This window comes from Crinia signifera, chromosome 2 (genome assembly GCF_055691185.1).
Source record: "Crinia signifera chromosome 2, ASM5569118v1, whole genome shotgun sequence".
Lineage (NCBI taxonomy): Eukaryota > Metazoa > Chordata > Amphibia > Anura > Myobatrachidae > Crinia > Crinia signifera.
Genome location: NC_139218.1, coordinates 337,585,894 through 337,599,842, shown reverse-complemented (window position 1 = coordinate 337,599,842; position 13,949 = coordinate 337,585,894). Strand labels below are relative to the sequence as shown.

Here is a 13,949-nt window from a genome sequence, read left to right as displayed (position 1 = left end):
ACGGCGCCAGCAATAAAAATTGTATCCATCGGGTCCTAAAAATCGCGCTGATCGTATTGCATGCAACCAAATCGCATGCAATGCGATCAACGCAATTTTTACATTGGAAACAATGAGGTCCTTCTGAACTGCATTCTGCTGGGAGTCCGCCATGTAACTCGGGAGCTTACAGTGGCTCGGCGACAGAAGGGTGCTGGGAGGAGCTGGGACAATGAGAGGCCACATCCCGCGGGAGTACCATCCACTCTGCAGCAGCCAGCCCACCCTGCTGCCCACATTCACATCCCAGCCGCCTACAGCAGCAGCAGGTGCCAGTGCCATGTCTCCAGCTCAGCAGTCCCAGACCTGGTTCCCCACCCATATCCAGGTCACTGTGTTCCAAGGTGGGTGGCTGAGTGCTCTGTGTCTGCTGGCTCCCTGCAGGCTGCTGGGGCTGAGATCCAACTCTGGAAGTCAGCATGTAGCCCCTGGCAGAGCAAGTAACTCCACGGCAATGAGCATGTTAACCCCTGGCAAAGCATGTAACCCCTGGAAGAGCATGTAACTCCATGGCAATGAGCATGTTAACCCCATGGCAACGTACCCCTGGCAGAATATGTGTAACCCCTGGCAGAGCATGTATCCCCTGGCAGAGCAGTTTAACCCCATAGCAACGAGCATGTTAAACCCTGGCAGAGAATGCTAACCCCTGGCAGAGCATGTAACTCCGGACAGAGCATGTAAATCCATGGCAGCAAGTATATTAACCCCTGGCAGAGCATGTTAACCCCTGGCAGAGCATGTAACTCCAGACAGAGCATGTAAACCCATGGCAGCAAGTATATTAACCCCTGGCAGAGCATGTTAACCCCTGGCATGAAACCCATAGCAACGAGCATGTAGGTTAAGCTGAACTTATGTTGCATAATATGTGTGGTATTATATGTAATAGGCATTACAGTGTGTGGCATACTATGTAATGAGCATTACGGTGTGTAGAATAATGTGTAATGGGAATTAAGGCATGTGATACTGTAGGTATTACAGTGTATGGCATAATGTGTACTGGCCAGTTCTGTGTGGCATAGCATGTAATGGGCATTATGGCATGTGGTATAATATGTAATGGGTGTGTGACATGTATAATAGGCATTATGGTGTAAATTTGTCTGCACTGTCCCAACATCCAACTTACAAGCATTGGCGTAACAATGGGTCAGATGACCTTGGGGGAGCCAGGGGCCCAAGGGAAGTTGTTATACTGGGGCCCAGGATTTCTCTTGGCTGCCCTGAATGTAAGATGGAATCAGAGTACCTGGAGGAAACCCTGGCAAGCACTGGGAGAATATACAGTCTCCACATGTTTAAGGGCACAGTGGGTATCGAACCCAAGACCCCAGTACTGTGATGCAGCAATGCTAACCATTTAACCAATCATGCTTGGAGAGATAATTGCCAATGGTTTCGTATGGCATTGTTCTTTAAATCTTTCCATTTTGCTCTCTGCAGCTCTCAGTGGAGACAGCCATCAATCGATGAACAATCTGAGCTCGGAGACATCAATGCTGACCTGAACAGCTTTCGGACAACGTGGACCAAATACATCCAGGAGAACAAGCAGAAGTGGAAAGAGAGAGCAGCAAGTGGTGAGGAATCTGTAAATGTGTGATATAAAGGCAGCAATGTAATATGAATCACAGACCGCTCATTGCATACCAACTGTAGGGAGTCTATGGGGAAATTTACTAAGATGGGAGTTCTATTTCAGATGGGATGTTGCTATGGGCAACCAATCAGATTCTAACTATTATCTTCTAGAATGTGCTAAATAATTAAGAAGTAGATTCTGTTTGGCTGCCAATAGCAACATCCCATCTGAAATTGAACTCCCATCTTAGTAAATTCTCCCCTATGTATCAAGAGGAGATAACTCTTTCTGGCAGAGAAGGGTTTTTATCATTCTTCATTCTAGTTAACAGCAGGGTTACCGCGGATAAGTCACTGCTCTCTGCCACTAGGTATTGCTGCCTTGAGACTGCATTATCTCAGGGTTGCCTACCCTCCCGGAATGGCTAGGAGGGTCCTGAAAATCGGGTCCCCCTCCCGCCCCCCCGGAAAGGTGGGCAACCCTCCCGTATTCGGGTGGACCGCTCTGCCCCCTGATCGCGGCGCTCTCCCCCTGACCGCGGCAGTTAAATAACACGATCTGCCGATCTCTGAGGAGGGGACGGGGCTAAAGTGTCATAATCACGTTATTTTAGCCCCGCCCCCTCCACGGAGATTGGCAAATCAGGTTATTTTCCATCCTGTGGATGGGACTTAATGACATCACGCTCAAGCCCCCACCTCGAAGTGCTACAGAAAGGAGACTACAAAAGTCAGCAACCCTGTGTTATCTAGAGCTGGCAATGAGGAACAAAGTCAAAGAGGTCATCCCCACTGAGCCAAATGCATGCACATTATTATCAATAATTATAATAATAATAATAATAAGTATATACAGTATACTTTTCTTACTCCAAAAGGACATTTTGCATGAACCCTTTCCTGGCATCATTAGGCGGTACTTGTGTATTTTGGCGGCGCCCCCGATGTCCGTCGTACGACGATCAGATCGCATTGCATCGCATGCCATGCACCCGATGGCATACGATGCGACGCGATTTTGACCCCCTATACGACCAAAAATCGTATAAGCACCCTAAAGGGTGCTTTTGAGCACCCAAATGGGTGCTTACAATGTTAAATGCACCCCCACGCCACCCCCCTACTATAAACGTGAACCGGAAGCGTGGCGAGCACAGCGAGCCCGCGAGGGGCGGCGGTACGCGTCCTACGACCTTTTCATACCCCCACTATCCACGTCGGCGTGGAGTTGAGAATAGAATAGTGTGGCGAGCGCAGCGAGCCACCGAGCCCGAAGCGTGGCGAGCGCAGCGTGCCCCGCGAGGGGACGCGGATGCCTTCACAGGTAAACACGTCCCTTCGCGGGCTTCACAGGTATCCGCGTCCGCTCGCCACGCTTCGGGCTCGGTGGCTCGCTGCGCTCGCCACACTATTCTATTCTCAACTCCACGCCGACGTGGATAGTGGGGGTATGAAAAGGTCGTAGGACGCGTACCGCCGCCCATCGCGGGCTCGCTGCGCTCGCCACGCTTCGGGTTCACGTTTATAGTGGGGTGGTGGCGTGGGGGTGCATTTAACATTGTAAGCACCCATTTGGGTGCTTAACATTGTATAAGCACCCATTAGGGTGCTTATACAATGTTTAATCGCATCGCATCGCATCGTATGGCATTGTATGCCATGTACAATGGCATACAATTTCAATGCCAATTCAATAATGCCAATTCAATAATCGTACGATATCACGTCGCATCGCATACCATCGTATGTGTTATGGTATGCGATGCGATGGGCGCCGCCAAAATACACAAGTACCCATTAGGCTGCTAGCGAGGGGTAGAAACCTCTTGTATCCACAAATTAATAAATCTGGGCACAACTGCATTATAGATTGCTGCCATACAGCAATACTTAATGCTCGCACTGACACTTTTCTCATCTGCTGCTTAAACTAAACAGGCCAATCTGTCCTAATTGTGGTTGGATGCAGTAGGCAGCCTACATGTGTCTTCTAATGTTGGGTGATTTGTTTTATATTCCATATGCTGCCTCTGGATAGAACAATATTGCAATGAGTCCAGTACTACCTGCATTACATTTTCATGCCACTAGATGTCTTAAAATGTCAGTGTTTCCAATTACTGTACATGTTATTTTTCTGGTTACAAGGACAATTAACCTTGACCAAGACCAAGGAATAGTGATTACACTTTTTTTCACACAGGGAAACTTGCACCTTAAATTAGTTATACTTATTGTTTTTTAAATTCTGCTTTCTGCATTAAGTTCTGCTAGATTATATTATACAGTCTATACAGCCATCGAGCCCCGCGAGGGGACGCGGAATATACGTCAAGTAATCCGCGTCCCCTCTCGGGGCTCGCTGCGCTTGCCACGCTTTATAAAATCAACTCCATGCCGATGTGGATAGTGGGGGTATGAACAAGCCGGGAGGACTACGCTCGCCACGCTTCGGGCTGGCATGGATAGTGGGGTTTGAAATCGAGGCATTTGCCAGTATGTAACATGGAGCACTGGCAAATGCTTTCCTTATTGTGCATGAGACGCACTTGCGCACAGCACCCCCCCGCTACCGAACCCCTTACCCTGTCCGCAGGGTTGTCGTACCCTGCCGCCATCCTTACTGAGACGCATATGCGTCTGAGACGCTCCCGCATGATCCCCTCTCCACCGGCGTCCGCCAGCGCAGGGGATCTAGCGGTTACCGGCGCTGTGTGAGGCACACAGGGATCCCGGGGACAGAGCTGCAGCTCCCGGGGACAGTACGGTGACTAGCTGCCTGACGGGGACACTACGCTGACTACGCAGGGCTGCCGCGGAGTCACTACGCTGACTACGCTAGGCAACTGTTGTAGCTTAGCCTATGCTGAAAATGTATCGTAGTCTGCCGCCGTGAAACTACACAAGTAACCAATATTATTTACCGAGAGCAAACCATATCACTAATTATGTTGATTCTCTATTTCAGGAATCACGAACCAGACATCTGTGGATGAACTTTCACCCTGCGAGGAAGAACATAGCACAGAGGAAAATGGTAACCTGGACTAGTGCACAGTTTCCATGGAGACCAGGTAGGGAAGCAGAGAGAGAAAGAGACGGGATCCAGGATAGCTAGTAACTTTGGGCCTCGTATTTCCCGGTGCTTGTTCTTCTGCCCAATTTCTGTTTCAGCATTAACTGAATCAAGCTTTTATATGTACTCCCAGGGCCAGATTAAGCTCAGTTGATTGCTCCCCACGGCCCGTCCCTGTCACTTCTACACCCCTTACGGTCAGATCGTTTAAAAAAAAAAACTCTAATACTTGCCGCTGCCCAGCATGCCCGTCCCACTGATCACCGCCCACCCCGCCCGCTGCAGCTCCTCACCCGCCGCTCGCCCCACTGCTCCCTGCAGCTCCCCGCTTACATGTGATAAATCGCATGCGATTTATCACATGTAAAAAATAGCACATAAAGTGCCAAATCGTATGTGAGCCTCCCGGGGAGCTGCAGGGAAGCTCGCAGGAGAATTGGGTCTGTCAAGTCGGCCTAATGTATGGGGGCCCTAATTGTGCGACCAAACTGATCTCTGTTGGCAGCAGGATTGCACTGTATGTTGCTACATTAAATAGGCGATATATACCAATGATATCCCACGACTAACAATGAATAATAAAGTTATTTATATAACAATTTTCTCCAGTAGTATTCAAGGGGTATGGGGAATAGGGTCGACAGAACTTAGGTTGAATGTCATTAAGTCGACCACTATAGGTCGACAGTCACTAGGTCGACACATGAAATAAGTTGAAATGCCTTAGGTCGACATGGTCATTAGGTTGACATGAGGTTTTCTATAATTTTTTTTGGTGTCTATTGTACGTTGGCACTAGGTCAACATCGGCACCATACAAGTGTACGGCCTACCCTTACGCCATGCTTTGGACACGGTGCCTTGCTGCGCTCAGCATGCTATTATATTCTAACTCTAAAATATGAAAAGCTCATGTCGACATTTTCCATGTTGACCTAAAGCTGCTTGTCGACCTTATGACCATGTCGACCAAATGTACCATGCGTTGGCCTGGTGACTGTTGGCTTGTAGACCTAATGACAGCATCCCCTATTCAAAATACTCAGTAGTATTTAAGTAATAAATCTGATGTTTCCATTGGACAGGCATAAGGAAGTGTAGCTTGTCCTCCTTATTTTGGCACAGTGCCTGGTCCCTTTTGGCCATTGTTCTTTACCCATAACACATACATGCCTATTTTTTGACATCATACACAATTCGCTTTGTTATGCCATGAGCACCCTCCTGGCAGTACCAGAATGACCCCATTCCCACCTTGGAATACCACAACCCCATCTCATAGCACAGCTAGTACCCTGCATTCTCTCCTTTTAGCTACCAAGGACTTAGCTTACTGAAGATCTCTACACTTTTAAAAGCCGACAACTTTCTCTGATAGTGCTTTGCATAACGGAGATGTATCAAGGCGTCTTAAGTGGACAAGTGGAGAAGTTGCTTATAATAACCAATCAGATACTTCCTGTCATTTAATAGAATGATACAGATGTGTCCTCTTTGCCGGCAGCATGATGTACGTAATTAGGTATTGCAGCAAGTGAATTGCCATGCACTCGGATAACTCACCATACCACTATGCAGTCCTATGGGATCCCAGATGTGAGCTCCTGTGTGTGGTCACTGGCGGGGATGTTACTATGTTATGCCTGATGGGGAATTCTGTGCCAGTGGCCTAGATGCAAAAGGACACATGCTGTAAATGATAGATGCTGCTTTGTTGCTATGGTCACCTTTGGGCAAATTCTCTCTTTAGAAGGTTTGATAAATCTCACCCAATGTCTCGCAAAACATACAAACTCCCCACTAATGATGAAACTTAAGCATGGGCACTGCAGCCAGGGTATTCCATGGGATGGCATCGGTTGGGACACCGACGGTCAGCATCTCAACAGCGGAATCCCAATGGTCAGGATGCCATTCGATCCTGTAAGTATTCTAAACCTAATATTATTCCTAACCCGCCACTCCCTTACTGTCCCACTTACCCACAGACTAACCCTAAGGTGCCGCACACAGTAGTTAATAATGGACAGGATTGTGTCCATTCACACGGGACGGTCACGGCCCAGCCGCCTGGTTGCAGATGGCTATCGCCACTGGAAAGGACAGCTGCCGGGCTGTGGTCATCCTGACCATTGTAAACTTCCGTACACGGCACAGCCTCTTGGTTGTGCGGGGTGTTACCGCCCAACATCTGCCGGTGTGTGTGAAAGGGGCCTAACACTCCCCTTCTGCAGCCTAAACATTAGAGCTACCCTTACCCACAGCCTAACGCTACCCTCCCGCAAACTAACCCTAAACCCAATCCCAGTCCTTACTGTTGGGATTCAACTTCAGTAATCTGACACTGGATCCCTTAGCCAAGCCATGATTATATCCGACACCCCACACATAGGCCCAAACCACAGCATACTGTACATTAGCAATAAAATGCCACACAAATTTATAGCATGGCAGATTATGAAATGTAGAGTGAGCCTCCTAATGCAAGTAAGGCCAAGGCATGCTGTAAATTGTCAGCAGTGTGTAAAAGCAGGGGCTAGGAGGGTTGAGGTGTAAGGCAAGAGCTGTAGTGGGGAGAAATGACAATAGAGAAGCATAGTAGTAGCAAGTCTCAGGCAGTTATGTGTCTATGGAAGTGATCTGTGGTGCTTGGTGTATACGTGTTTGGGGTAAGGGGTGTGCTATCAGCATGCTAAATGTTTTGACTTTTGCAGTTTGCTTTAGTTTTGATGCAGCCCAATAAAATACTTTCACATTTTCATATACTATTTTATATCAATTAAATATTTATTCTTTGGCTTATGTATGAAAAGAGGATCCCCACAGATGCTGTTGCATTATGGAGCTATTCATAACATTCACAAATACACAAGTTATGTAAAAAGGGCCTAATTAAGAGATGGTTTATGTTCATCTCCGATGTTTGTTTATCCGGGCATGTGCAGGTGCAGATCTGTTATATTGCTCGTAGTACCCCAAATGCCATAGCATAATTGACATCCTGCCACTGTGGGCATGACAATCAGGCACATTCCAGAAATTGGGGGCATGACGGCCATTTTTCTGGGAGTGCTGAAGCCAGTTGCTGCCTCCTTGTACACAGCTTTACTGGCTTTAGTGGATTTAGCTGCACAATTTCATCTGCGTCATCTAAGGGTTATTCAGATGACTGATGTCTTCTGATCACAGAAACCAGCAGGAAGCGTCTGTTTACACAAAATGTCTCCTGCAGCATTGACATATCTTTACACAGCCACCACTTGCAAAAATGCAGCAGCTGTGTGATCAGTGCACATCTCTGAATCAGGTTTAAAGTCACATAGGGCCTTATTCAGACTAGTTTGCAAACCTGATGGTTTCTGTACAAGGCAGATGGTAAGGGAACTCAGCATGCACATGATCTTTTCGCTACATGGACAGAATGTGTCCTGCAACTTTGCATGCATTGCCTCCTAAGTTGAGGGAGTTTGGGGGTGGTGATTGGGTCTGATGTTGCCCTGTTTTGTAGAAGTGTCAAGGCTAGCCTCTGCCAAAGCAGAGTTCTTACCACAGAATATGATCTGAGGTGGCATTCCAAAGTAACCTGAAGGTTACTCAGATGACGGTGGTCCCACAGGCCTTACATTGATTTTAAGACCTTGGACTGGCTGTAAGACCTTGGACTGGCTGTAAGACCTTGCATTGGCTGTAAGACCTTGCATTGACTGTAAGACAATGCATTGGCTGTAAGACCTTGCATTGGCTGTAAGACCTTGCATTGGCTGTAAGACCTTGCATTGGCTGTAAGACTTTCTATTGGCTGTAAGACTTTCTATTGGCTGTAAGACCATGCTTTGGCTGTAAAACCTTGCATTGGCTGTAAGACTTTCTATTGGCTGTAAGACTTTATATTGACTGTAAGACCTTGCATTGGCTGTAAGACTTTGCATTGGCTGTAAGACTTTGTATTGGCTGTAAGACCTTGTACTGGCTGTAAGACCTTGTACTGGCTGTAAGACCATGTACTGGCTGTAAGACCATGCATTGGCTGTAAGACTTTGTACTGGTTGTAAGACTTTGTACTGGTTGCGAGACCTTGCACTGGCTGTGAGACCTTGCACTGGCGGTAAGACCTATCTATTGGCTGTAAGACTTTGTATTGGCTGTAAGACTTTGTATTGGCTGTAAGACCTTGCATCACTGTAAGACATTGTATAAGCTGTAAGACCTTGCACTGGCTGTAAGACCTTGCACTGGCTGTAAGACCTTGCACTGGCTGTAAGACCTTGCACTGGCTGTAAGACCTTGCACTGGCGGTAAGACCTTCTATTGGCTGTAAGACCTTCTATTGGCTGTAAGACTTTCTATTGGCTGTAAGACTTTCTATTGGCTGTAAGACCTTGTACTGGCTGTAAGACTTTGTACTGGCTGTAGGACCTTGCATTGGCTGTAAGACTTTGTACTGGCTGTAAGACTTTGTACTGGCTGTAAGACTTTGTACTGGCTGTAAGACCTTGCACTGGCTGTAAGACCTTGCATCGCTGTAAGACCTTGTACTGGTTGTAAGACCTTGCACTGGCTGTAAGACCTTGCACTGGCGGTAAGACCTTGCACTGGCGGTAAGACCTTGCACTGGTGGTAAGACCTTGCACTGGCAGTAAGACCTTGCACTGGCAGTAAGACCTTGCACTGGCAGTAAGACCTTGCACTGGCTGTAAGACCTTGCACTGGCAGTAAGACCTTGCACTGGCTGTAAGACCTTGCACTGGCTGTAAGACCTTGCACTGGCGGTAAGACCTTGCACTGGCAGTAAGACCTTGCACTGGCGGTAAGACCTTGCACTGGCTGTAAGACCTTGTACTGGCTGTAAGACCTTGCATTGGCTGTAAGACTTTGTATTGGCTGTAAGATCTTGCACTGGTTGTAAGACCTTGCATTGGCTGTAAGACCTTGCATTGGCTGTAAGACCTTGCATTGGCTGTAATACCTTGTACTGGCTGTAAGACCTTGCACTGGCTATAAGACCTTGCATTGGCTGTAAGACTTTGTATTGGCTGTAAGATCTTGCACTGGCTCTAAGACATTGCATTGGCTGTAAGACCATGCATTGGCTGTAAGACCTTGCATTGGCTGTAAGACTTTGTACTGGCTGTAAGACCTTGTATTGGCTGTAAATAAATAAAATAAATAATAAAAACACATATTAGTCCTGATTCAGACCTGTTTGCATTGCTGCATATACTTGCGGCCTAGAGAACAGGTCAGTGTCACCCACCGCCCTGCACCAGGGAAAATACATTACATTAAATGTTTCAATAATCATTTTCCTTGGTTCTGTACAGGTTCCAGAATGTGCAGGCTGCCATTAAGTAGCTGGGCATACTTACACTTGTAGTACTGGAGGCTACAGCATACACATGGCTACCAGAGCCTGTTTGTCCTCTGAGACCTGTAGTTTGCCATGGATAAACGGCAAAAGAAAACCACACACTAAACTTTAAAACTATTTCTTTTTTTTTTTTTTAAACCTTGTACATCAAGATATTGCTCCCCTAGTGTGCGTAATTAGTTAACAATTTATTTCTAACAACACAATTTATGTTATTTGTATTACTTCCATTATTTCACACAATACAGGCAGGAAGTCAGCTGTCACCAGGAATACAAATCTCCATAGTATCTTAATAGTCGTTCTGGTTTCTGTTGTTATCCAACCCAGCTCTCTCAAGAAGTGTTACCAAAATATGAATAATTTGTGTGCAGGAAAAACCATAAGTTTGCCTTGGATAATACCCTAAACTTTGTTCTTTTGGTTGGTGGCAGTGACCGTGTTGAAATTAACGCACATGCTCTGGTATCCAGTAAAGGTGTCACGTGGCAGGGATTCCCAGATTGGTGTATCTGGTGACTCGCAGTGCCTGGGATCGTGAAAAATTGGCTCTATCCTAGGCACTGCGTGATAAGGCACGATCATGACAATCTGGCACGATAAGTGGGCAGCACGGATGGTGTAATGGTTAGCATTACTGCCTCACAGCACTGAGGTCATGGGTTCAATGCCCACCATGGCTATAACTGTGCGGGATTTGTATTGCGTGGGTTTCCTCCGGGAACTCCGGTTTCCTCCCACAATCCAAAAATATACTGGTAGGTTAATTGGCTCCCACCAAAATGAACCCTACAATGAATGTGTGTATATGTGGTAGGGAGAATAGGTTGTAAGCTCAATTTAGGCAGGGACTGATGTGAATGTTCAAATAGTCTCTGTAAAGCGCTGCAGAATATTTGTGCGCCATATAAGAAACTGTTAACTAATACTAATAGTATTAGCTCCTTATTTCATACATACAGTCTTTATTTACTTGGGAATGTTACTAGTAACTCTTTAATATAAGAAAATTATATTACTTTTAGTCTTTTAAACAGTGACAGTATAAAACCTCTATATATTATTATACATATGTATACCCCCTTCGGTGTGGTATAGATAGGTTTCCTTATACAAGCAAACTGCACTGTGTCAGCTCCCTTTACATGGCTACATGCCACCGTTCCCTTTCTGATGTACAACCTTTTCTTTACCAGGCACTTCTCCATCCGCATAGAGATCCAGATCTCCTCCCGGCAGTACAGAAGGACTAGGACACAGGGAATAAAGAGATTGGATCTGAAGCCGCAGTTCACTTGGCACGCACAGAACATCTGGCATTCAGGGAACTTGACGAACCCAGAAATCCCTCCGTCTGTGACACTGTGCTGACGACCCACAGATCATTGCACAGCTCTTTTCTCTCTGTCTACCTGTCTCTGCTTTGTGGGTCTATCTCTCTTTTTTTGTGGATCGTTTAGATACTACCATACAGAACTGCCTTTGCCCTGTCAAACAGCCGAATTTTTCTTTTGTGTGTCTTTCAGATTGGAACACTCTTTTATTTTGCTGTACACACAGTCAGCAATGTACAATCACCTACATTTTATATATATAGATATATATATATATATATATTGCCTCTCACAAGTCTTTCAAGTCTCTGCATGATTTAGTTAAAATTTTTCCAGAGTGATGCAAAAAAACACTTCACATATGCACAGTGACATGAAGAAACAAGTATGGAACTATGTCCCTTCATCTCATCTCAAGAAGGTCCAAAGAAGCGGGCCAGGGATTATATACCATTTTGTAACTAATAAAATGCAATATTATGAAACTATGAACAAACCACCAAAAAAGGTTACATATAGATAGATACTAGAATTCAGGACTCTTTCAGAACAGTGGTCCTCAAACCAGTGCCCAGGGGTTACTATTGGGCTAAAATAAACGTGTTGCCACCATTATGCTGACAAGGAAATCTGGCAATAAGAAAACTGTGCCCTGTCTGTGGGTGGTTTGAGAGTCACTGGTTCTGAGAACTGAGCACATGGGGTACAGAAGAGTTTAGCCCCATGGAAAGTATGGAACTGGTTGGATACCAGGAGCACCAACAGTCGGATGTGTGGGTAGGTACACACTATTCAGGCCAAGGCCTGTCCAAGGGCCCATATCTGCAAAGGAGGCCGTGCCATGGTAGTGCGGCCCTACCCCTTACTGTAATCCAATAGTACAACAGGGTGTGTCCACACCTTAGCCACACCCCTAAAAGACCAGAGTCTGACCATTTTTATGATGGAACCAGTTTATATACAATGAAATCATCAAATCACCCCTTTCACTTTATTGTAATCTAGAAATTCAAAGGGACCAAAGCATGTTACTATATACTGTAGATTAATTAGAAGAATGCTTATGTATTGGATTTTTTGACTCCGTATTGCTGCTTAACACATTAATACCCAGCACAGTGTATTAGATGTACACTAGTATTCCTATTATTTCCAGCTAAGTGTGACGTGCAAAACAAAATCCTGTTACTTCCTGTAAGATTGGCAGAGCAGGACACCAGAATTAGGCAATCCCATGCATGCCCTTACTTCTGAAAGGCTGCAGAGCATTGCACTCGTCGTAGAGTTCCTAGAATGATTTTATTTGCCAAGCACCTGCAGACCATTGTATGTATTCCATCCCCTGTGGAGCATTTATGAGTCTCCTGTCTGTTCTGTCCTGACCGTGTTGGATGTATTGTTTTGTGATTTGTTTTGAAGTGTGTTGTACATACTCTAGCTGAAACAACTGTCTACTCATTAGCCTTCCTTGTTCCTATATAAGGACATAGAAATCTTTCCATTCATTTACAGAATCTGCTGTAGTTCAGACATCACCGGCTCGCTTGGTGCCTGCATGTCCTTCCCTCTTACCTAAAAGACAAAAAGGTTTTGGCTAATAGTTTGAGTTAGTGTTTAATCATCACATCTCAGGTTAAAGATTTTCAGGTAGTCTGGTCACACCTGTTTTGCAGACTTTTCGGCATCAAGATACAGATTGCTAATTGATAGCAATTAGATTTATTTTACGATGTGTACATCAACATGATACCAGTCCATAGCATTACATGCCTCAATAGCTATCACATCAACATTATCCTTCTGTCTCCAATGTGCCGGTTTATCAATGATACCAGATTATTCCCATGACATATTCATTAGACCGGTTTGACACCAGAATCTGTTTTACAGTGTGTGGAGAGCAGCAGAGATATAACAGATAACAATATGATTTGCTAGATGAAATTGGAAATACATTACTTATTCATTGTTCCATAGAGAATGATTTAAATAATAAAACTGTAAATCGGGTAGGCGTTATGTCTTTGCTGGAAAGGTGCTGAGACATGGAGAAAAGTTATACTAGAACCAAAACTAGAAGCTGAGGGAAACCTATTCAGCGTTCTCTCTGGGTTTCTGCAACCCCCGACCTCCCCATGAATTTCAATATGTTTTGTTTTAAGACTTCACTTTTGTTGTTTTGTGTTTGATTAGAGGAAATGTTTTCCCCCAATCCATCTCCATGTATGCACTCACCACTCACTGGTGTCATGCTGTCTGTCTGTGATATATGATGTAACAATGCATAACCGTTAAGCTGGGTACACACTATAAGATATATAATGCAATATTTCATTTCAACATGTATCAGAGCGATATATCATACATATGATATAGTGTTTGACCCAATCTGTCGATCCTGGCCATCGGTTATGAAATAATCCCATTGGACGTCCTACGGGACAACCACGGCCAATGCGATGTTGTTACATGCACCATGTAGCAATACATTGCACCGTCACACAGTGTGTAAGGCGAATGCAGTGTATCATTACATTGCATCACT

The 13,949-nt window shown here is 45.4% G+C and overlaps 1 protein-coding gene across 6 annotated transcripts in view; it reads left to right on the top strand.

Annotated features, from left to right (window-relative positions):
• The window catches only part of PDE1B (phosphodiesterase 1B), a 307,280-nt gene extending 293,866 nt beyond the window's left edge, over positions 1 to 13,414 (top strand). For 4 of the 6 annotated variants that reach the window (XM_083169525.1, XM_083169528.1, XM_083169527.1 and 1 more), the window contains 3 exons: positions 1,489 to 1,625; positions 4,595 to 4,663; positions 11,267 to 13,414. In XM_083169525.1, the coding sequence (XP_083025651.1) occupies positions 1,489 to 1,625; positions 4,595 to 4,663; positions 11,267 to 11,286 (226 nt within the window). In that variant the 3' untranslated portion in view covers positions 11,287 to 13,414. Of the gene's footprint in view, positions 1 to 1,488; positions 1,626 to 4,594; positions 4,701 to 11,266 lie in introns of all 6 variants that reach the window. The other 2 variants (XM_083169526.1, XM_083169524.1) reach the window with 1 other exon arrangement.
• Positions 13,415 to 13,949: the final 535 nt, after the last annotated feature.